This window comes from Falco naumanni, chromosome 5 (assembly GCF_017639655.2).
Source record: "Falco naumanni isolate bFalNau1 chromosome 5, bFalNau1.pat, whole genome shotgun sequence".
Lineage (NCBI taxonomy): Eukaryota > Metazoa > Chordata > Aves > Falconiformes > Falconidae > Falco > Falco naumanni.
Window position 1 is genome coordinate 57,459,722 of NC_054058.1, and position 25,313 is coordinate 57,485,034.

Consider the following 25,313-nt stretch of genomic DNA (forward strand, 5'->3'; position numbering starts at 1 on the left):
GCATAGGGCTTTGTTTCCTGGTGATTGTTAAAAAAAGTCTCCTTATTTGTGTGATTTTATTTTTTTAAGATACATTTTTGCTTTGCTTAGTATGCATTTTTGCAGTGTTTAGTATGCAAAGTGTCATATGTTGACACTGTATAGCTGTTAAATATCCAAATGTCATCATCCTATAAAGAATGTCTGTGACTTAACAGTGACTCTCTGAAGGAAAAACTAAGGAAGGTGAGCTGGGCCAAAATGAGCCTGGTTCAGAACAATATGTAAGGAATAGAAGGAAATTCTACCTTAAATTATTACTGATATTTCGTGCTCTACAGGAGCTAATTAAATCTTGTGTACATGCTTGGCACCTTGCATTTGGCAAAGTAGTATGCTGGTAAGATTGTTGCCTTCTGCACCACTGTTTGGTTTTTTTCTTTCCCATCCCGTGAAGACTTTTTTTTTTCTGTACCTGCCAGTCTTGTGTATACTGCTGCAATGGAAGACCTATAGAGCAACAGTCACAGTGTCTAACGCCAGCCACCTAACTCAGGGGCCAGTGTTGAGAACCGAACCTTCTTGTAGCTGAGAGGTGCATCCCGAAAGTGACTCAGAATATGAGTTAGATACAGTTACACAAGTAAAATGGGTTTGTGAACACTTATCACTGTATCCTTTTGAATGTTTGCAACTTTCTTGCCAAGTGAATCTGACTTGGATTCAAGAAAAGGTGTCTTCAGAGTACTTTAGAGAGTCTGGACTTTTTTATCTGGACAAACTAAAAGTTTTGTCTGCTAGATGCATGGCCTTTACAACTTCTTTCGGCTTTCTTCAAATAGTTTAAAAAAAACAGTGGGGTACCCCCCCACTATCTCAATGGCTGTTGATGAGTGACCATGTAATATAAACTGACATTTGATTATACTACTGAAATTTATCTGAGCAGTTTCTGGCCAGGCTGAGAGTTGTGTTTGGCTCTTGGCTTTTTTGTGTCCTGAATCTGGCACTATTGAACCTTTCAGACTTAACTGTGTAAAGATACTGAAGTAGTTTATTCGTTCTGTTTATCAGTTACTTGTTTGTTTTTTAAGTGCACTTTGTTCATTCAGTTGGTTGTGGTGCCTAGGACATAATCTCTCTAACATGGAGACATGCATGGCTAAAAACGAAATATCAGGCTTCAGTTTCTACTAAATATTGAGAAAAAGGGGCACAACTTCTGTGTTGAAGTTGGTGCTTATGCTTAAAAATACTTCTAGGAAAAACAAAGCTCATAATGCCTATGCACTTTTAGATTGGTAGCTGTCAAGTCATTGAACAAGATTTCATGTTATAGAGTTAATGTAACTTGAACTTAGCTGTTAGACAAGAAATGGGCCACTTGGTTGATCAGCCTCCAGTACAGCCCATGCAGATCTCTTGTCTCAGTTAAAAAAGTGGAAAAAGGAAGCCAAAAAAAAAAAAAAGAAATCTTTTTTACCTTATAGTGAATATTTCAACTACCCCTACTTGCCAGCCACAGGAATATGGTTCTGCTTTACTGTGACAGCCCTACTCATTAAAAATTCTAGTTTAAAAATTTAAGAACAAGAAATAACCATTAGTGTAAAACTAGCTTTGCCGAAATAAATGCTTGCACTAAATTAACCTGAATATTGTAATCATGTTTTGCACTGTACCATATCTAGTTTGGAAGTGTATGTATTTTTTTCTTTACCATTTTTAAAATTCCATGTAATTTTTAATCAGCATGAAAAATTATTTGTAATATTTATGTGTTGAAATTATTCTGATGCAGCAAATTGCCAAAATATTTACAGTGAACACCTTGATATAATCAGCATTTAATGAAGTATTAAGAAGCTTGTTACAGCAAGTCACAGTGCATCTTAATCTGAGTGTATAGGGATAAATATAAGTGTTATCAAATCTTGGAGTGTTATAGGAAACTTCCTGGATTGCAAATTATAGGGTAGGACACAGACAGCAGTTCCTCAGGTGTGAGAGCCAAGTCACTTGGAGGTTTTTTCAGACCTTGTCCATGATAATAAACCTGAGCATATGCTATGTCTGTTCTTTGTGTTCTTAGTATTTGATCATGTTATACGCTGGCACATTCAGCTCTTCTGCAGGGGATACTGCTGCTTCATCATAATTTTTCTTTTGTTTGTCCTGCAAGATATAGTTTTGAGTTCTGTGAGTCTTCTACCTCAGCAGCCTTATGCCAAAGCAATAGGGACCATTACTTAGAGCTGTCACATTTTGTATGTTGTTTGTTTCTATTGATATGTTGCACTAAATTATTTTTTCTCATCTTTGAAAAATAATTCTGAAACTACATAAACACAGAAAAGCAATGCGAGAATGATGAGAAACTTCATGAAGTTTTTTGCTATTTTGCGACAGGGCAGCAATGTGTTATCTTTTGCTGTTCCGAGTTAAAATTAATTTCTTTTTTTACCTCACTGAACTGCTTACTTTATTCTGTCACACCCAGTTGTTGGTGTAGAAAATACTTTTGATCACAATATTAAAAATCTTTATATTTTTAAATGCTAATAGAGAGCAGTTAAAGTTCTGCTTGCTTTCTTTTCTCCAGAGGCTGAACTTGACTTGATCGCGGACACTGAAATTCTGTTATCAAAAAGAAGCAACATAAACTTTACAGAGAACTGGCCTAGAATGTTGCTGTTGTTGTCTTAAAAGCAATGTTATTGTTAACTAAATATTCATAGTTTTCCTTTAATAAAAAAGATTTGCTTAATTTTTAACAAGACAGATCAGTGTTCTAAATACTGGCCAAATAAATACCAGTTTATTCAGAAGTAATTGACACATTTCTTGAGTGCAGTTACTGATTTTCTCAAAATGCTGCCTTCTTTGAGATAATTATACTTTTCATGTCCTCATCAAAAAACTGAAAACTGAACCCATTCTCTGCAGTATACATCTCAAAGGAAACAAAATTTTGTTATAACTCAAATACAGAAATTCCTTAAAGAGCCTTTCTAAAGTTTAACAAAAATGGGACTAAATTTGAGATAATTGGTCTTCTACTATGCAAACAAGGACTTAGTTTTTACACTGCACTTTCCTTCAGTCTTTACACTTTTTTGTGGGTTGTCAGTGTAAATTGTTTCCATCTACACACGATGGAGAATACTTTGTTCCTGATTGCTCTATATCTCCACCCCTCTGAATTTTTTTTCAATAGGTGCACTAGGCCTTCCAATGAGGGGAATGAGCAACAATACCCCTCAGTTAAATCGCAGCTTATCACAAGGCACTCAGTTACCGAGCCACGTAACGCCAACAACAGGGGTACCAACAATGTCACTTCACACGCCTCCATCTCCGAGCAGGTATTTATTGATAGCCAATATTTCTGCGATTGTGTCTTTCTGCAGAGCTCTTGTTAAATGTTCTGCATATTTTGCCTCAACTACTTTACAGTCTGATTAATTAAAAAAAGAAGCAAAGTAGCTTCTATCGACCACTACCTGTGTTAGGGAAATAATACTGTAAAACAGTAAGGACTTACTGTAAGACAGTATTTGATTTTTGTATGTAAAGGACACATTGCTGGCAAATTCTGCTTCAGAATGTAAGAGGCTTTTGATTGTTCTGGTAAATGTACGGTTAAAATTTTTGTACAGATGTCATACATGGTATAAGAATATTAATGTAGTAGGTCTGAAGTGCTCATTAAAAAAAGAGCTGTAACATCTTTTCAAATGCATAAGACTTAAGTATTTATCTAAACCTGACCAAGGACTTGATTAGTATATAATGGGTCACCTGGTATTTCTGAAGAAATCCAAAACTACATTAATTATAGAGAGTAATCCAAACATGCTTTATTGACACTAAGCACAAATTAAGTTGCAACAGCTCAGAGTCCGTCCTACATTAGTAATATAAAGGAGTAACCAAATACTATGGTACAGATTCATCTCTGTGGATGGTTTTTCTCTTTCAGGGGGATATTGCCTATGAATCCTAGGAATATGATGAACCACTCCCAGGTTGGTCAGGGCATTGGAATTCCCAGCAGGACAAACAGCATGAGCAGTTCAGGGTTAGGCAGCCCCAACAGAAGCTCTCCAAGCATAATATGTATGCCAAAGCAGCAACCCTCTCGACAACCTTTTACTGTGAACAGGTAAGGTTGTTTACTTGGACCATCCGTGTGCAGCCATGGACATGCTTAAATGCTACTCTGGAAATCTATTTTTTATCCATTACAATAAGCTCGAAAGCTGCTTTCTATGTTCTCGTCTCCTGGCAATAAACTTTGAAGCTGCTTTTAATAGTCACACAAGTTTTTTGAGCCCTTTAAGCTAAGTTCTGTTTCTGACTATTGAATTTCTATGCTGCTTCTTTAAAATGTGATGTTTCTGATGTGTTCCCAAGTTTGTTTTTGAACCATATCTTGATTTTCTTCTTGGGGGTATATGCATCCATTTTAGACTGTTCATCTATGACTTTGGGAAGAAGCGAGGCAAGATTTAAAAACACAGTAGTTATTCTGGAAGAGTAGTTAACTGACCTAGACACGGTAGGGACCTAGTATTTTACTTTTTTCAAATTCTAGAATAATATAGCGATCAGTGGCTTGCCATTCATTTAAGAATTTGGTGCTCATTTGGATGCTAAAAGCTTCTCAATCACTTCTGCTGGTTTTCTAACTCTGGGCGAGATTCTAACATCATAGTCATTAGGCTTTTAACTGTGTTTGGTGCTGTGTTTATGCTTAGTTCATAGTGATAAACTCACAGAAAGTGTGTTGATTCTGATTATTTAATGTGTGGAGTCACAGCTTTGCACAGCGGACTGCTTTCCAGGCTTCATTCCACAACCTCCTGATTTCTGTGCTCCCAGTTTTGTCCTTTTTGTCCCTTCAGGCCCTTCCTTAGGGGACTGACTCTTAACAGGGAGCACAGACAAGTATCTAGTATTTTGCAACATAGGTAAAGGAAGGTGAAAACAAATGTCACAGTTACCTGAAACTTGGTCAGGCTAAATATAGGTCTGTAATTTCACTGATACAGGCATAAAAGTGCTTTTCTCAATCACAGCAATAGAGATTTGGTAGTAGCCATTAACGTTCCTGGAGTGTGAGAAGACTTTGTATCTTGCCTCTGATTCCATAAATTTGCCTCTTCTTTCCTGTGATGCATAGCAGCAAGTAAAGGAGATGATAATTTAAAAATATAATTTTATATTTTAAAGTATTTTTCAAACTTGTGTGTCATAAAAGGTTGAAATGGTAATGTACTTAATCACGTCCTCCTCGTGCAGTTTTTTTGGAGATTGTTATATGTATAGAAGGTACTTGTTTAAATATAGTTCAGCTGTAGGGTAGATAATGAAATTCCTGTTCGTAGGAGCGTTTGAATTAAAACCCTCATCTTTCCCTGTTTGCATTGTGTGTCTCAGTTACAAGCTGGGAAGGAAATATCACTGGAACAGTGACGAGTTCTTATTGCACAATTTATTAGCCTACAGAAGTGTGGCAGTAGTTAGTACATAACCCAATTGTTAATTGATATATTTAACATAATTTTGAAATGATACTTGGGGAAAAAAAATCATGGTGTTCCCTTGACAAGTGCATGAATTCTGTGACTTCCAAGAAGTGCTTTCTGAATGGTTGCCTTAATTGGAGCAGTGGAAGTGTTTAGGGTTTTGAACATAAAAAGTAGCTCACTTTCCCTTTCTTAGTTACATTGGTAAAACACGTTACAAATAATTTTAGAGAATATGCATTTTGTGGCCTAATCCCTTTCTTATCCCTGCAATTCTTAAAATGGTTATTTCTAATTACTCTAAAAGCAAACAACAAAAACATTGCATGAGAAATACTGTCTGTCATCAGGATAGATTATATGCCTTCAAGATTGAGTTGCCTCCTGTTGGTGCTCTCACCAGGTCTAGGATTCACAAATGATACCAGGAATTGATTTCTTCAGATGTGTGAGTTGTCAAAGATCTGAATGTCTTTCAAATAACACCACCTTGGGAAAGCAGAGCAGGACAGGACCAGTCTTGTCTAACTGTTCCCTTTCCTGATGTCTCAGTCCAAAATGAAGCACTTAGGATTATTTCAAATTGGAATTAAGTACTTCAGACTTCTAACTGTGAAAAAAGTCCATGCAGGTAAAATTTTCACCAGGAAACCGTTTGTTTTTATATATGGAAGCTTCTAAAACTTCAACTTCAATCCTGTTACAGGGGAAAAATGAATGTTGTAATTTCCCACAGGTCAGCAGTTCAGAATTTCACTCAACTGGGGCCTACCTTTGGGCTTCTCAACATCTCCAGCTTGCACAGAATGAAGCAGATCATTTGTGAGGGTGTCTTTCCGACCATAGTAGTCTTATGTGGTACTTAGATGTCTTCAAAAATTTTTGCCTGACTACATGAACCTTTTAATTTAGCTGGTGTCCTTGTGTGGCAGAGACCATCCCATATGTACATGGTGGTGATTGCACGCCGTAACTGTTCAGCTTATAATGGAATCGTGACAAACTTGATCAGTTCTGTGACCCAGCTTCCCACCTGCAAATGGGTGGATTGCAGTCTGACTTTTTTGCTGTTGCATTCACTGCTGCTTCATTTTTCTATATGAAATTCTTGAGTAATAATCACATTTTTTGTAACTTGCTGGTTGACAGATATCTCAAACAGTGGCTATTAAAAACTTAGTTCTTTTGAAGTCATTCTAGTTGTCTTCATACAGTGCCTGCTGCTGCTTCTCAGAGTTTTCAGAAGTATAATAGAAAATAATTAAAAACTTATTTTAGGCTAATGTGGATTGCATAAGTTTGATATAATTTATGAGTGTCTTAAGGTTTTCCCCTGCCCCAAATGCCTTCCACTGGAAATTGCAAAGTAAAGTACCCCTTTTGTCTGACTTCCTGGATTTTTTTCACAGTATGTCTGGATTTGGGATGAACAGAAATCAGGCTTTTGGAATGAATAACTCCTTGTCAAGTAACATTTTTAATGGAACAGGTGAGTTTACTCTGATTAATGTTGATCTGAAAATACAGTGGAGAGATTTTTTTAAAATTGGTCAATTTGAAAATTATTTGTTCTGGTGGAGTGTAACTTTGTTATAATTTTCAGTTGTTCCATAGAAATGGTGCTCTGAGAGCAGTGCTATGAAACTGTTAACTACTTCATAACAGTGGATTTTAATACTTTTGAAGACAAGGTGAAACTATTCTGTATAATAGTTACTGTACATCACATGACTGTAGATTATACTTAGTCAGAAATGCAAAATAGCTTACGGAATTGAAAAGGGGATCAGAGAAGAAAAGATTTATCCATTTTCTATGAAAACATTATAGGGTAAAAGCAGTGAGAAAGCATTTTTTTTTTGAAATCTCAAATGCCTTTTGAATAGCTGAACGCGTGATCCTTTCAATCGGTTAAAAAGATTGAAAAAATCTGGGAATTTCTTCTTCACCTGAATTTAATGAACTAGAGAGGGGGAAATATCCTTGTGCCTTTGATTTCCATGCTTACATTTCTGTAGGTGGCTGTGTATATGAAACAATTTGAGCTGCTGGTGACAACACAGAGTGGAAGGGTTTGGGCATCTCTTGGGACCTTGTGACATCTTACAGAGCTGCAGCTGTGGCCTCACCTATGTAGTATTTTCTGCTGCAAATCAAAAAATATTCCCGTGTAACTTGCGCTGCATTGGCTCTATGGCTGCTTCAGCTTTATCTTACCTTTTCTCAAGACAGAAGCTCCTTGATACTGCTGCTAATATGGGTTATTTTCTCAAATTTTTTGTTAATAGCTCCTTAATTTTAAACAGGCTACCTATCCTAGTACTGTAATTTTGGTAGTCGGCGCAGTCTTTTAATTCAAAATGAGTAGACCCTGTCACTAAATACTGTTGACCAGCTATTGTTTGAAAACAAACCTCAAACATCTTGACAGTCTTTAGGCTCGCCTCATAACACAGAGGCTGTAGTTATTTGTGATAACTGTAGCAAGATTAAAAAGATCAGCCTGGAGAAAGAAAATGTGCCTGACATTTATCTTGTACATAATGAAGTCTTTGAGTAAAAAAAATAAGGGAATTTAAAATACCTCTTTTTATTGTAGATGGAAGTGAAAATGTGACAGGACTGGACCTCTCAGATTTTCCAGCACTAGCAGACAGAAACAGAAGGGAAGGAAGTGGCAATCCAACTCCATTAATAAACCCTTTAGCTGGAAGGGCACCCTATGGTAAGACTACACCTTTGAAAGCTCTTTGAATGAAACTAGTATTTGCTTGATTTGCCTTTTGCTGTTCATAAGACAAATAGGTAGTCTTTGCAAAGATGCCAGACACTTGAGCTCCTGCATCTCATTTTAAAAAATAATCAATATATCTGTGACTGGAGAGTCCTCTCAGGCTTTTGTAAGTGTTATAACTCATCTGCTTTAATTTCACTGTCAATAGAGGTGGCTGGGGTTTTCGGTCTGTATAGTATAATTACTCTGAAGCTGCTGGCTCTAGACGGTTGTTTTTTCATTGCACGTATACAAGAACTGTCAAGGCCTGAGTAGTAGATTTTAGAAATAATATTTGATTACTAGAGGTGTTACTGTGTAAGAAGTCAGCAGCTGTAAACATACTGTATGTTTTCTCTGTTTATTGGTAGTACTTGTAGTACTGTTCACTTGTTACTCTTACGATGAATGTGAGATTTCAAAAAATAACCTGTAAGCATCAACTATTATCAGATTCAAAATCTGTGTCTTACATAATTCTTGCTGAACAGCTTAAAAAAATGGTAGATAGAAATCTTCTTATTTGGGTCTGGAAAACGTTGAGGTAAGCTTAGTGTGAGGCACAATACTTGTTGGTTGGTTAGTTGGGTTTGTTACTGCTATAGTAGATTTTTGTCATGCATGTTGCATCGGCTACTCTGAAAAAGTGCTTTTGTAACCTGGAGTTATTTTCGTGACACTTGTGAAATTCCTAACCAAAAATAACCCAGTGTTTTCTAACTATAAAAAGCTAGCATTTTTCAGAGATATCTCCAACTTTAATTGGAGAAAAATAACAGATACTGCATTATCAAGAGAAGGTAGCCTCGTGGATTAGGCATAACCAGGACCCTCTGCTTAAGATAGTTGGGAGACATTGCTAGACAAGTTAAACTGAAGTGCTAAACACGGGGGAAAGTCACTTCGCCAAATAAAGGCACTGAGAAGTCACACTGAAAGTGGAGAGCTAAAACAGCTTGTGGTTTACGTGAGGTTTTTGTCTGTCTGAAGGAGAAGCCATTACATGGGAAATTGATAGAAGGTAGGAAGAAGATCCACAGAGGCATACTTCCAGCATGGAGCTGGAGTTCAACATTCAGCAGCACTGCCACATTAAAAAAGTCTGTAACTGTTCCCATGCTTACACCATTTCCCCATTTTGGTGCTAACACAGCTGTTCACACAACCACGTGGTGAACCAGGAAAGACATTTCTCCATCTGAAGAGTTGTCTTGAGCATCTGCTTAATGCAGGGGATGGGTATGGTGGTAGAAACAATCAGGAAATGGGGATATGAGATACACTGGACACTGTCTTCAGCAACAAAAAGTGGGGAACAGTTTTGGTTGTAGTCAAGAAAAAGTTTGAAACTGAGCAGAGATGTACTTCCTTGATGCTTCATTTATTCAGGAAAATAGACTTCAGAAACTTGTAGATAGAATGAGAGTACACAACACAATTCATGATCAATTTTGTTCATCCTGCAGAAGAAATTGTAATGACTCTGGATGAAAAGGATGGACAGCAGAAACGAGATAAACTCGGTGCTTTTTAGTTAAATAGAGGAACTTGGATTTCTGACTTCAGAATACTAGAGAAAGTCAAATACAGTCACCTACTGAATCATTTTGGATCCTATACATTTATCAAGGATCTTCGAAAAACAGGCCTAGACTTCTTTTTTTCTTTTGTTCCTCTAGTGCAGTGTTGTTTGCAACCAAATCACTGTATTACTTATCTGTGTCTCAGCAAAGATTGTTTGCTGGTGGGTGGGAGGGTGGGGGCTTTTCTTTGGTTGTTTTTGTTTGTTTGTTTTGAGTTTTGGTGGGGTTTTTTTTACTGGCATTCAAAAAAAGCCAAACACAAATGTTGCTTTTCAGTAGTCAGAATCCATGTTCCAATGTGATTGGCATACTTTTTTTAAATTGGGGTCAGAGCAGTGAGGGTTGCAGGCTAAATGCTTTCAGTTTTCATACTGAAAGTAGGAGTTGTTCTTATGTTATAGGCAAGTATTTCATTGGTGATACGTTCTGTTGCAAGTTAGCTGGGCATCCTTTAAGAATACATGCTTCTAAAGAGCTTATGCTGAGAGATTCCTCATGCAATTAGGGGAGGAGGAAAAATGTATTGCAATCTTATAAGCAGTACAGCCTTCCTTCATCAGTGGATTTCCTTAAATACCATTTTAATCATGCCTGTAAAGATTATTTGATTATTTAGATGTGCAAAACAGGTACTGTTCCTGGTAAAAGTGCTGGGATTCATTCTTAAAGCAGTGGATGTGTGTATGAATTTAACACCGAGTGTTTCTCAGCTCACACTTAAATAAGAGCCTTTAATATGTGTGGATGTTTTAAATGAATATGCTTTGTTTTGGTTTGTTTGTTTTTTGGAAGTAAGTTCTGGTGTACAGCTTGCACATAGTAAAAATGGACAGTAAACAACATCAGCAGCAGAAAACCCTCTACTTAGCAGTCATTTAATGTTATTCCTGCTTTCATTTTTATGATAGTTGGAATGGTAACAAAACCAGCAAGTGAGCAGTCCCAGGACTTTTCAATACACAATGAAGATTTTCCAGCATTACCAGGCTCCAGCTACAAAGACCCAACATCGAGTAATGATGACAATAAATCTGTAAGTAATAATCTGTATTGTTAAATCTGTAATGTTGAATCTTCTTTTATTTTGAGCGTTCATATTTCTTTTGATGATTATGTTTTAAAATGGGAAGTGACTGTATTTGTAATATACAGTTTTCAAATTTGACCCTCTAAATTTTGCATAAGCAGCACTTCATATATAACTGTGTAAATGGAATTTCTCAGGAAGTTTTTTAGTCCCAACAGTCACTGTGACGTTGCTTTCTTAATTTGATGACTCCTGTGTATCTTTTTGTGTTTGGGGGAGGTCCAGGGAAGAACTTGAATAACACCTAAAAAATTGAGTATTGATACATATTTTCAATTTTTGCAATTCATAATTTCTTTTTCTACCAATTCCAGCTCATTTTTCGCTGTTGGTGCCTCTCATAAGTACTAGCAATTTACACATTATAACATCTTTCTCCAAAGATGTCAAATCCTTTAGAAGTTAGGTGGTACAATATCACTTCAAGGTAAAATTCTTGATGGGGAAATGAAATCACAAAGAATAAACTCTTTTAATAGACACCATTGCATTCATGGGTATATTGTAGACTAATGCAATACATTGTGTCTTAAGTATTGTTGTAATTATCATGTGTTATGTAGCTTAGATCATAAGATCATGGGATTTTTTTTGTTGTGTACTCTAAAAGTTTTGTAAGTCTGCTTTTTTATTACAAATGAAAGGTGAATAAAAATACGGATGGCAGAGAAGAGTTTAGTATTTGACAAAACGTTCTATCTAGTTTCTGATTGTTTTATTATGTGTAATTACAAAATGTAAGCTAATCAGTGTGGTATAAATACTGATGAGTAAGTAGTAGATGTGACTACAATCTCATGTGAAAACTGGAAAATACAACTGTTCAAAAAAGGCATGGGGAAGCCTAGCCTCCAGATGTTGTGGCCAGCTTTGTCATGCGGAAAATGTTCTGATACAGTTAGCATTGAAAGCAGTAAGGAAGGAGGGAGTAAACATGATCACATTGTGTTACTGCAGATGTGTTTTGAAAATGATAAAGAGTAAGAAGTAATAGTTGTGGAAGATATCTTTTGTTAGTATATGGGCTAGAGCGCAATCGCAGTTTGCTTGCCAGGCATAGTGTTTATATCTCTTTCCTGATAGTTGCAAATGTGCCAAATGTAAGTTGCTTGCACTTGAAATTAGCTTGAGTTATTATCTGTTGCTACATCATGGAGTGTTGTGTGGGGAAAAACACATGAAGTAATGAGTCCAGAATATCCTCTAGTCACAGGCACTTAGGATATCCATTGTGTATTCAAACTCAGGTGTGAAATATTTTCTTATCCTTCTAAACTACAAGCTGCTGTCTCGTTAATAGCTCTTACTGTATGACAGGTATACTTTAGGAAGGGGTAATTATTACGTAAGGTTTGTCAAGAACTCAAGAGCTTCAGTTTGGTTCCATTGTAGTGCCTCATTTATTAGTGACTTGACATAGTGCTTTAGAGCACTTGACTGAAAGATATGATCAGTAAGGTTGTCCATTTTGGTTTGTTTCCATCTTACCAACTCTGCAAATCATTTTTTAATAGAATTTGAGTACATCAGGCAAAACATCATCCAGCACAGATGGGCCCAAGTTTCCTGGAGATAAAAGTTCAACTACGCAAAACAACAACCAGCAGAAAAAAGGGATCCAGGTGTTACCTGATGGTATGTGTAATCTCATTTTTTTTCTTCTTTAAAAGTTTTGACAGTCATTTAGATCACTTTGTTGATTCCTCTACTTCTTGAAAGGAGAAAATTAATCTGTTCTTCTTGCCCAGGTCGGGTTACCAACATTCCTCAAGGGATGGTGACGGACCAGTTTGGAATGATTGGCTTGTTAACATTCATCAGGGCAGCAGAGACAGATCCAGGAATGGTACATCTTGCATTAGGAAGTGATTTAACAACACTAGGTCTCAATCTCAACTCTCCTGAGTAAGTTTCTGGGTTTTAGTACTATCTTGAGTTTTGGATTTATTATGCTGTCATTCAAAATAGGCTCACTTGGCTCACGTGACTTGCCAAACCCACAAGATATCTTGCCACATAAAATTTGAAAATGTAATGACAGTAAAATAAAATTTTCATACAAGAGAATCGTGCTTCAAGGTGTGCTGAGATCTTGTTATGCAAGCTTCAGTGAGCCTAGTGGTTTTTCTTGTTCTCCTAACTTCTTTAGGACTTTCTTCAAGGAATTGACAATGTATGGTTAATAAATTTCATGTATGTTATTTTTCAAATATAATAATATTCCTTGAGGATATCTGCACTTAACTCTCAGCAGTTTGGGGGAGGGGGAAATTCAATCTATATTAATGTAATAATGAACAGAGCATCTACAGTGTTAGCCTGCACCAAAGATTAATTTAAATGAAATTGTAGCTTTATAGTTAACTTCTAGCTATTCAGTTCACATAAGTTTAGCCATCTAGGCTTCCTGTAGTGGCAGTGGGGATAAAAGCAGTTAGTGACTGTACTAAATAAGCGCTTAGGACAGGTGAGGTGAATCACCAGCCCAGGGTACCTCTCTTTCTCCACTAGTTACAGAAGAAACCTAGATCACTGGACAAAACAGGTATCTTCTATGTGACTGTAATTGTGAAAGAAATTTAATTTCTGGTACTCCAACTTTCCTGCTGAGAATCTCCCATCATTTTGTTTCAGCAGAGGTTTACATAGTGTTAGTTAGCCTTATTGACAGAGTAGCTTTATGTATTTTAAGGTTTCCACATAATATATTAACAAGACAAAGACTAAACAGCATACACAGGCACAGTTTCCATGCTACAAATTTATATGGAGCTGCATGTAATCAGGGTACATTGATGCATGTGCGTATCAAGGTGAGAGGGAAAGCACAGAAAAATAGCTCCTGATTTTTCTGTTTGGAAATAATTGGCATTAATTTATGCATTTCTTTTTAGAGATGTTAACTTTTTAGAAATTGCCACTTCCAGAAATTCTTTCTATAGAGCTTGCATCCAAACTTCTTCAAATTGTTATGCCATCGGCACTTGTAGAAATATTTCAAAACAATTATCCAAAGTCAAATGTCTGTAGTTATTTGCAGAATGTTACGTTAACGTAGTGTTGTCTTCATGTGTAGTGTTAGTCTCAGAAGTCACTTGTCCATTAAATCAAGTAGTTTCCCCACTCCCATCCCGTTCTCATCCCCTTCTCCCACAACATAAAGAGGATGTGTAAAGAGCAGTAACGCTGGCCACAGGTTCCTGCTTTTCCTTGGTAGTCCAAGAGCTTACAGCACTGACTGAGAGACTGGCCTCCTGGATCTATGCAATACTTAATTTGCTGCTGTTAGTAGAGGCTGCTTAAACTTAATTTGAGGCTGATCAAGTACATCTGTGTCTGAATTCTCGAGTTGTTCCTAGACAGGTGGAACCTGGTTATATCATTTGGTTCTACAGCTACTTTCTCTAGGTGTTGGCATGCAGAATAGCAGTAGTGATACTACTTTTGGTGATACAATTTCATATGTTATTCAGTGTTATTTGTTAGTTTTAATGAATGCCATAAAGCTTAAGCTTAACATACCTATTGGAAAGTCTACATAAACCCTCACAGGTTTACACAGTACCTCATTGCAGAGGAATACTAAACGTACTTTGCTGTGATGACTTGTAGCTGTGTTAGCAGCTACTGAATACAGCATCCAAATTACGAGTGTGTGTTTATATGAACAGTTTATATACCTGGCAGGCTGCTGCTTTTCCTTAGCAGCTATGCTATAAATAGCTGGGTTTCTAACATTTTTAGTGTTTAATTACTGTATATAGGGTATTTAGGGTCTTTGAAGGAGAGGATAGGGTTAATATTTATTCCAGACAGTTCTGTATCATAAAGTTAGTTTTACTTTATACTACAGAAAAGCTTTGCAAACAGCCTGTGCAGCCCTCAGTCTGGCCTGCCATCTTGCCTTAGGTTAAACAATACTTTGCTTGCTTTATGAATTGTTGTTTGAAAAACTAAAAGCATTTCACTTGTGGAAAACTAAAATTTTCTGCCCTGTGAGGTACTCTGGTAAAAATACCTGTGTGACTTAAACACTTAGCACAATAAATGTGCTTTTTAGAAGGGTTAATTCAAACCATTAGAGATATACACAAAATTCTAAAACTGTTTCTAACTCCTGGTTTTATATAGATTTTCTATGCAGGTAGGTTAAGATTTTTCAGTTGAAAGAATGATTATCTATTGCCTGTACAGTCCTGTATTTCTTTGTTAAGAAATACGCTTTTAATTCCTTAGGACAACTTAAAAACCTACATAAACAAAAAGGAAAAAAATGGCCTTACTTCATTTAATTCTGTAGTGATTATGTAGCTGTTCACATTCTGAAGCTTTCTGAAATAGTCATCAAATAGATTAGGCAGTCCAGTACCTCCTTGAAAAATGTTAAATTAGAAGAGGTTTATTTGTATCTTAGAGGGAACACTGTGCACGAATTCTGCAGGTTTTATTGCATGCAATGGTGCAGTCTGGCTCTATAAAATCCTGGATTCCTTGCCCTAGGAAACCAAAACTCTAGAGCACACATGACACCCCTCTTCTTGGGGCGATGCCTATCCATGCTTTCAGTTAAAGGAATGGTTTCATGATTTTCAACTTTTGCAGATTTTGCCACTGAGATCTTCCTTCAGGCTCTAAAGCTTAAGTTTTTGCTAACAGTAAGATTAGTTAGCCTAGAGTAAGATTGACACCACTTGATCAGTGTTGGTTTTTTCCCATATAGCTCAACTGGGAGTTGGTTGTGTTCAGGTTATTTGATAGGTTTTCAATTATTTATTTTTTTAATAGTAAGTATGAGGTCTTTGACAAGAAGGAAGCAAGGATTTGATAAGGGTGTACCATACTCAAGTTTCATTTACAAAACTTGCCATAATGTCATGCTCTCTTGAATTATTAAAGCAGGCTGTAACTACCTGCCAAAAGTACATTTTGCTTGTCCTTTTTTTCCCTTTACCTGTTAATTAGAAAACTCATTCCTTCGTACGTCAGTCATTGTAGTAGACTTGAAAGGTCCATCATTTTCTCATTATTAAACTAATGGCTCCTTTTTTAATATAACTTAGCAAAATCTATATGAAAGAAAAAGATTAAATAGTAATAACCTTATGTTCATGTTGGAATTCAATTTGTTGTTTCAGTTGTCACTGAAATGTAGAAGAGTAAAATCTTTACTGGTTAGGTGTTTTGGTTTTTGTTTTGTTTTGTTTTTTTTTTTAAAAAAAAGATATCTGCCAGTGTAAGCTTTTCCTCCCCTTTTTAAATCCTAGGCTAATAAATCAGAACCCACCAGGCTTGTGGCAGCTGTTCCTACACAAATTGAAACCCTGTATAAGGTTGGATCCCTGAAAAGGGTTGGATTCCCTGGCACTTAAGTTGAAGGAATGATAGATAAAAAAGAAAATCTTGACACATGGCACTTTAAATGCAGTCTTACTCTGCATGTTAAAAAGAAAATAAATGCAACTGTTTTAGGAAAGCGGGCTGGAAATTTCCTTTTTTCCTTCCTTCTCACCCCAGCTAGTGATTTTGGTTGTGTGGTGTGGGTTTTAGGTTTGTGAGGTTGGTTATGGAGGTTTTTTTGGTTGGTTGGTTTGGGTTCTGTGTTTAATTTTGATAAATGTGTGCTTTTCTTTTTCTTTAGAAATCTTTATCCCAAATTTGCATCACCCTGGGCATCGTCACCTTGTCGACCTCAAGACATAGGTAAGAGAGAAATAACTATTTAATTCAATATTAATATTTGCAAATTCTATTCATTTACATGTCTTAATAGTTGCATCAATTCCGATTCTTTTTTAGACTTCCATGTTCCATCTGAATACTTAACTAACATTCACATTAGGGATAAGGTGAGTACGTGTGTGTGTGTATTTTTTTGTTAACTTATTACCAGTAATTTTCTAAATTTTCTTTCAGATAGATAATGTTCAAAATCAGTGCATTTTATGGATGTCCTTAATCTTTTTAGGAGCAGTGGTGTGTTAACGGGCTAATTGGACACATCATGCACTCATTCCACCTTAGGAACAGAAAGGGAAGATAAAACTGAGAATAGGCATGATTAGCAAAAGAGCACATTATGATTTTAAGAGTTTGCCCTTCATGCAAAATAAAAGTTACTTATAGTCTATATACTGTACTATTCAAATGCCGTATTAAATTGAGCTATTTCTTCTTGAGATAAGCTCAGAATTGTAGTTCAAGATAATTTCACATTTATCTGTTGCATTCCATATCTACATGAATAGGGTGGTTTTTTGTTGTTGGCTATATTTTCGTTCAACTATTGTAGTTCTGTAAGAGCAATCGTTTAGAAATACTGTAAGAATTTTTAGCAATGTTTCTTAATAGAGTGTGAAGTGAGCAAATACATGTAAAGTTTGTTGGCTTGGTTTTGTATTTTTTAAATTAAAAAAAGTAGATAGATGAGGATACACACCAGTACAGGGACAAAATTCTGTCTTACCAATTCATTACTTCTGTTTCTTTTTCTGTTGTATCCTCTAAGTTGGAAAGGTTAACTAAAAGTGAAGAGAAATTGATTGTTTTTATTAATTATTACTCTTGTTATATTAGAGTATCACTTGGAACACACTTAGGATGGAAGCACGTTCTGGATGTATCCTTGTGTTATTTAAGTGGGATAGTATGTCTTAACACATTTATCTATTGTGATTTTTCATCCTCATTTTCTTCAATCTTTTTTCAGCTGGCTGCAATAAAACTTGGCCGATATGGAGAAGATCTCCTGTTTTATCTCTATTACATGAATGGAGGAGATGTATTACAGCTATTAGCAGCAGTAGAGCTGTACGTTCAAACTATTTTGTCAGTCTTATATGATTTAATCTATTGCACTAATGAAGTAGTAGATGTAAAAAAAAAAAAAAAAAAAAAAAAACACCAAAAAAAACCCCAAAGAAGCCCAACAAGTTAGATACTGAAAACAGAAGCTTAGTCAATCTAAAGCCGGAAACCTTTTTTCAAATACCTCCTCCAACCTTCGTTCCATTTTGTACCTTTTTTTTCATCACATAGTGGAAATCAAAAGTCTGTCTCATGAATTTTGCTTTATTATGAAGCACTCTGATAAAGTGGCATGTGCTAGTTGGTATTAAACATCTAACTTATCTTCAACAAAATGAAAACTGGTAATTAATGATGAAAAAGTTTGTTGTTTGAACCTACCAGACTTCTTAAAGTTTCATATGTGATTAGTTTGATGTGTAATAATTGTATGGAAGAGGTACGAGATCACAGGTATAATAAGGTCTTAGAAATTTTGGTTTGATTTTGAATGCATTGTACAGTTTTGATTGAAACCCTTGAAATTTTAGTTTTCTAAGTGAAATTCAGATAACTAACACTAAAAATTATTTTTCCTTCTGTTAAAAATGGAAGATTTAACCGGGATTGGAGATACCACAAAGAAGAACGAGTATGGATCACCAGGGCACCCGGCATGGAGCCAACAATGAAAACCAATACGTACGAGAGGGGAACATATTACTTCTTTGACTGTCTTAACTGGAGGAAAGTAGCTAAGGTATCTCTTTTCCCTTGTGCGGATTCTTTAAGTTTGTCAACCATATATTTTTAGGACAAAAGTGAAACCCAGCCTCTTCCCCCCAAATCTCAGACTTGTTAACCTCCTATTGTTTAAGTTCATTATCTTAATTTCTGATGTGTGAGGGAATAAACATTGCCTAAAACACTAGCTTTCTTGTGGAAAAGGAGGAGCTGTGTCACTCTTCCCAATTTTCTTTGGGAGGTACAAGGGTGTAGAACTTGTGTTATGAATTCTGTTAAAATTGAAAGCCTTTTTTCAAGTACAGAATTGTAAAATAGAAAGCATTATTTGGCATTTTAGAAATAGTGCTTGCAAATACTAGTTTGCTTTAGAATGACTAGGGACCTTACCACATCTCACCTTGGAACTAAAAGTGGGGGTGGGATGGGTGGGAGGAGTAGTTTTTTATTCTGTTTTTTCAGGTACTTTCTCGCCTTGAGCATACAGCAGAACTTGTTGTGCTGCTGTTGTTAGAACATCAGAGTACTTTGAAATCACTTCTTTAGGGAGGCGGCATATTTTCATGACGCTTGTTTTCTGTATACTAGGCCAAGGCATTAAAAAAATGAGAAAGATAGTCTTTTCCCTTCCCACTTCTCATAGGTCTACACAAATTCTCTTCTCTTTATTTACTGAAAGTAATTCCCCCAACATTAAGAAGCAATTGGTAGCTAGTATGTAGAACGATAGTATTTTCTAAAGATTTGCACTTTTTTAAAGTTTTGCAGCAGTAAGTTTAAGTGATTCCCCCCCTTCCCCTCTTTGTCTGCTACACACACACCCCTGCCCTCCCCACTCCTCCGTGTCCATAGAAAGAGAGAACATCTTTTATTTTAGGCTTGTGTATTTCTTAATGTAAAATTTGGAACTGGAATATTGTTTTAAAATTAATTTTGTGCAAAATATAGCAGGCAAGGTGAGTATTGATCACAGGAAGCTAGGGAAGGATTTGGGGGAGAGTTGCTATTTTGTTACATGGAAAAGGAATCACTTGCTAGAAATAGTTCTGTGACACTTCCGTGTGTGATAAATAGCAACTCAAGTGTATGTCAGGTATCACCTTGGATGGGAATGTTGTTACCTCCTGATACTAACTTCTGGAGGTGACATTTCCTTGGAGGAAGACTAACATAGACTTACCATAACAAGAATGGCAGTATTTGGTAACTCCACGTTGCTTTGAACCCAAATAAAAGTATGGCCACGTAATCTTTTTTAACACACACAGAAGTATTAATTTATGTTTCAAGAAATTAAAATATTAGGAGGTGGGGAAAAAAGAATGAACTTGATAAATTTCAGTCTCTAACTGCTACATTATTAGTGAATGCTGGGAATATCAGTTCCTTAGAAGGCTGCAATAGCCATCGCTTAACTGTTTATTAGTCCTTTTTTGAAGCAGTCAGACAAGAATTATTTCTGGTAAATTACTGTCTCCTATGTACAAATGCAACTGTTTTTCAAGGTACTTCATAAATTTGTCTTGTTCTAGTGTGTATGCTCAAATATAGGGCAGCACATATTTTAATGTGTTATGCTTTGCAGACATGGTGCATTATGAGCTTATATATTTGTGTCTATTTTAAATTATACTGCATTAGGATAGATACGGGGAAATAGAACTGTTTACTTTGGATAATATTACTAAATCTTAAGACTAAGTTTGTAAAAACATAAAGCAGACATGGTTTAACAGATTTTTTTTGATAGCATCCTAGATTGGTTTTAACAAAGCTCAGTAAAGTAGACTGAAAACATATTTTTTTTTCAAGAAAACATCAAGTAACATACTTATCTTTTTTATTAAGCTGTAGGCTCTCTTTTTGTATTCCTAATAGACCAGAGAAGGAAATGCAGAAAAACTGCTGAGTTTTTTCCTGACTGCTGAGTCAATTCCTAAACTGTTAAGAAATAAAATCAAATTAATTCTATGTTGATATGTGGTAGTAAATAGTGAAAAAATATGAATGACAATAAACTTCAAACTCGCCTGAAATGCAAAAGAAAATTCATGAAAATGCTGACTGCAGATATGTCTGTATATATGTTTTTTTCATTCTAGGGCATGTGGAAAGTATAGTATGGTTAAAGACACTTGGTTTTTCACTGAGGATTTGGCCATATAGTTTACTGTTGTTGAGGAGGCATGAAGGAGGAAGGGAAACGGATATGACACCAAAAATGCTTTCTACAATTGCACATTTACTGAGAATTTTAATTTAAATTGTCTGAAGTAAACTGTTTGGAATTTCTCATTTGAGAAGTAAGGAGAATTAAACCCATTTAAGGAACAAGTTTATAAAATCCTTTTACTTTGATTTTGTAGTTATGAAACGTAGAAATCTCTATGGGAGAGAAGGTTAATTTTCCAGGTGTTTATTTGCTTGTCAGACTTGCTGCCTATATGAAATTACTCCCTATCCTTTTAAGGTCAATATTGATTTACATACTTTTCCATTGTTAGAAATTGTTAGAAAGTTAAATTTGTTCCTTTATTAGAGATGTGCCATAGCATTTTAATTTAGCCCCTAATTTAATTCTGAGTCTTTACATCCATCTTTAAGCCAGTATAAATGCTGCTTTTCTGGTCCCATTTTGAGTTTTTGAGCTAGCCATGGGATTTCTGCTGTCTCCTTTGATGGACTTACACAGTCCAGAATATTTTGTCCTCAGGACACTTCCTATTCTGCTTTTTGTTTTGTTTTACTCTGTTAATGTTATGGATCATCTTAAGCAATTCTTTTCTGTCTTTAGTATTCTTACCCATTATTGTTTGTACATGTGCAGGCTCATGTAACTTTACCATCAAAATAAGTTTTCAGAATGACATGAGAAGTGATTGATTTCTTTGCATAGAATGACTTGTTCAGTGTTGCACATGTGCTTTAGGTTTCTGCGTACATTTAGTATTCGTTATTCTTGATTAATAAAAGGTATTTAGTTTTTAGTAATTTCTTCCATGTGGAAAATTATTTAACAGATACTTGTCAATGGATAAATGGCTTTTCACGTTTTATTTGTATCTGCTTATATTTAAAAACGTCAGTGCTACTGTTCACATCCTATACTACAGTGGCCCCTGGAATCAAAAAAATAAAAACAAAAAGTATACCTGTAATACAATTATTTTTATATATGTAATAAATAATTGCCTTTTAGTTTTCAAAAATATTTGGTCAATGAGTTCTTTTTCTGGTATTGTCAGATAAAACTTTAGGTGTTCTTATACACTACTGGATATTGGACATGAGTATTGCTGACACTGGGATGCAAAACAAAAAAGGCTGATTTAAGCCTGCTTATTTTAAAAATCGATGACAGTTTGAAGTGTAAACTCACTTCTAAAGACAATTTGGTAGGGAATCACATTTCTTCTAAATGAGGGGCTTGCGATTTGTGACACGTGAAGGACTGCTCAAGCTACTGAGCATCTTTGAGGCACACACCTTGCTCACAGCTGCTACTGCCGATAGAGGCACGCAACCACCTGAAGTTTGGAAAGGCCTCCTCAGGCCACCGATACTGTTTTACCAGTTTAAGTTGCCGTTTTCTGTAGGTAATTTCAAAGGCATTTCAAAGCTTGCAGAGGTTCAGGAGACTGACTGAAGCTGGCCATAGACGGATAGTAATCTGCAGATCCTTGCCACAATTACATGCAGAACGGAAACTTTGACAGCCATGAATGGAAGAGAAGTTTGGTATTTTTTCCTATTATAAAATTACTTCAGAAGTACTGAAGATCTACCCGAACTAAACCAGCCTTTGACACCAAAATACCTGTGTGGATTAGTACACCTTGGTCTTGCTTCTGACAAGAGGAGGGAGCAGGCATCTCTTCAGTATCAGCACATGTGCATGTGTCTGCACAAAAAGAGAGCATACACCACCTGGCCATGCAGTGTTAATGAGGAATGCCAAAAACAGTTGACTTGTATATACAACCTAAAAAAGCCCAGACTGACCAACACACCACTAAAATAGGGGGAAAAAACCCCACAACACAAAACCAAACCAACCAAATAAAAAAGAAACAACCAAACAAAACACCTTGGTTGGAGTAGAGAGCAGAGAACCAGAAATGAAGCAGATGTGCAGCGCTTTGGTGCAGGTGGCAGTAACCTCACATAGGCTTTGCTAGGATTTTCCAGGTTTAGGGACAGTATTCTCTGGGGAATACAGACGTACTGAATGCTTAGCGTTCTCCACAACTTCGTTTCTTTACCATGCTGAATGTTCTCTCAATGCTAAGATGGACCTTCTTTTGCCTTAAAGAAGAGAGGTCTGAGGGTTGGATTTCATAGATTTTCTTTCTGGTCTTGCATTGACTTGGTTTTTAATTTGGTTTGCCTGTAAAAACTGTAGTAGTATGCTGTTTAATCACTTCAGGGAGTGTTTTAAAATAATCTATTCACTACTTTTAGTTCTCATCTGTATGTGACAGTAGTAGGGTAAGTTTTCTCTGCAGATACAGATGATGTTCTGCTGAGGTTCTCCGCTGAGTTAGGCACAAAAATTACTGTGCATGTAGCTGTTGTTGACTTTCCAAGAAATACTCTTAAAGAACAATTCTGAAACTTCCGCTTACTCTGTTTCTTGAATGAAGGTAAAATGGGGATGAGGCACAAGTTAAGCTGCTGAAAGGATCTGAAAAATAAAATATTTCAGTAAGTCCTTACACATTTTTGCACAAATGAAGTAACAAGCACCAACTGTTGAAGTGCGCTAAATGAGGGTTGTGTGCAGAAATTAAGGTCACAGGGAAGGAAGCTGCTTTTTTCACCGATATGATCGGTATGCATTTAGACATCAAGGGCGGGTGGCTACTAGTCAGAATAATTCCTACTGGATCACGGAAGTGTTTTACAATTATGCAAACCAGACATCCTCAAATGCAAGTCAGGTGATTGTGCTGATGAGACAATAAAGCTCCTTATTTATGAACCAGTAGCTTGTGCGGCACCCAAGTACATGGGCAAAGGGTTTTTATTTGTGGTTATTTACAAAAGACTGAGGGAATTTCTCGTGAAAGATGCTGGCAAAGTGTAATACCGGAACGAGGAGCTTAGGATATACAGGAGGGTTGGGTGAGTCTGAAGCTTAAAACAGAGTATGAAATGTAGTGGAATATTTTGTTAAATAATGGCTTTAGTAGGTCTCAGTACTGTGTCTCTGGCATTTTAGATGGTGTTCCCCAAGGAGGAACATAGCTAGTTTAACGTACAGTTGGGCCTGGTAGTATGCCACAAAATATCCCCCAGCTTCAGGTCATCCAAAATAGGTCTCTGTATGACTGATGTGTTGAAAGACCAAAGCTTTTATTCATAATTGAGCTCATGCTGTGATTGTGTATTTGTGTTTTGTGTGTGTATGTATATAAAACGGAGATCATGACTAGGGTTCTGAGAGTAGTGTAGCATTATTAAATGTTGCAGGTATAATGGCTTAGGATATTGATCTTTTTTCTACTTAAAATACATGAATCCAAGATGGAGAAATCACGTGTTCCTGCCTTAAGATAAGTTAGAACTTGATCCCTTCTGTGTTTGTGTTTTTCGAGTATGGCTGGTACAAAGACCAGGGCTTGACAGGTAAATGATATGTTGTTTTATCTGTTTTTGTCTTTTTTTTTTTTATTATTTTATTGTAGGAGTTTCATCTGGAATATGACAAATTAGAAGAAAGGCCTCATCTGCCATCAACCTTCAACTACAACCCTGCTCAGCAAGCCTTCTAAAGACTTCCCTTTTCTTTGGGGTATGGCTGTCTCAGCACAATACTCAACATAACTGCAGAACTGATGTGGCTCAGGCATCCTGGTTTTAATTCCTTGAGGATCTGGCAATTGGCTCATGCGAAGGGTCACCATTTGAGGTCCTGCCTTACTAATTATGTGCTGCCCAACAACTAAATTTGTAATTGTTTTTCTTTAGTTTGAGCAGGGTCTGAATTTTTGTTTCTGTTTTATTTTTTGCCAGCAGACAAGCTTGGGTCTGTAAAGACAAGCAAGTACACTGACAAAAGTTTACCACTTAGTTTTTCCAAAATGTAAAAACAAAAAAAAAAGAAAAAAGACAAAAAATTAGACAACAAAATTTGCATTGTTCATTGTAGCACTATTGGTAATAAAAAATGTTTGTGCATTTTTATGTGAAGATCCTTCTCGTATTTCATTTGGAAAGATGAGCAAGGTTTGCTTCCTTCATTTTACTTCCCCTTCTGTTTTTGAAAGGCAGTTTTCGCCAAGCTTAATGCAAGAATATCTGACTGTTTAGAAGAAAGATATTGCCACAGTCTCTGGTTAGTTTCCAGAGTTGTGTATTACTGAGCTTCATCTTTCCAGAATGAGCAAAACACTGTCCAGTCTTTGTTACGATTTTGTAATAAATGTGTACATTTTTTTTAAATTTTTGGACATCACATGAATAAAGGTATGTATGTACGAATGTGTATATATTATATATATGACATCTATTTTGGAAAATGTTTGCCCTGCTGTACCTCATTTTTAGGAGGTGTGCATGGATGCAATATATGAAAACGGGACATTCTGGAACTGCTGGTCAGGGGACTACTTTGTCGCCCTGTGCACTAAAGGGCCAGATTTTCAGCAGCCAAGGACATCCATACCCAAGTGAATGTGATGGGACTTAAAGAAGTGAACTGAGACAATTCACTCTGGCTGTTTGAACAGCAGCGTTTCATAGGAAGAGAAAAAAAAAAAAAGATCAATCTTGTATTTTCTGACCACATAAAGGCTTCTTCTCTTTGTAATAAAGTAGAAAAGCTCTCCTCA

General features: G+C 36.2%; 1 protein-coding gene across 8 annotated transcripts in view; it reads left to right on the top strand.

The window, feature by feature from the left end:
- The window catches only part of CNOT2 (CCR4-NOT transcription complex subunit 2), a 91,246-nt gene extending 65,933 nt beyond the window's left edge, over positions 1 to 25,313 (top strand). For 7 of the 8 annotated variants that reach the window (XM_040593953.1, XM_040593946.1, XM_040593945.1 and 4 more), the window contains 12 exons: positions 3,197 to 3,344; positions 3,962 to 4,144; positions 6,920 to 6,999; positions 8,110 to 8,235; positions 10,775 to 10,899; positions 12,468 to 12,588; positions 12,702 to 12,858; positions 16,592 to 16,653; positions 16,750 to 16,799; positions 17,660 to 17,760; positions 18,352 to 18,496; positions 24,168 to 25,313. In XM_040593953.1, the coding sequence (XP_040449887.1) occupies positions 3,197 to 3,344; positions 3,962 to 4,144; positions 6,920 to 6,999; positions 8,110 to 8,235; positions 10,775 to 10,899; positions 12,468 to 12,588; positions 12,702 to 12,858; positions 16,592 to 16,653; positions 16,750 to 16,799; positions 17,660 to 17,760; positions 18,352 to 18,496; positions 24,168 to 24,254 (1,385 nt within the window). In that variant the 3' untranslated portion in view covers positions 24,255 to 25,313. The other variant, XM_040593951.1, reaches the window with a different exon arrangement.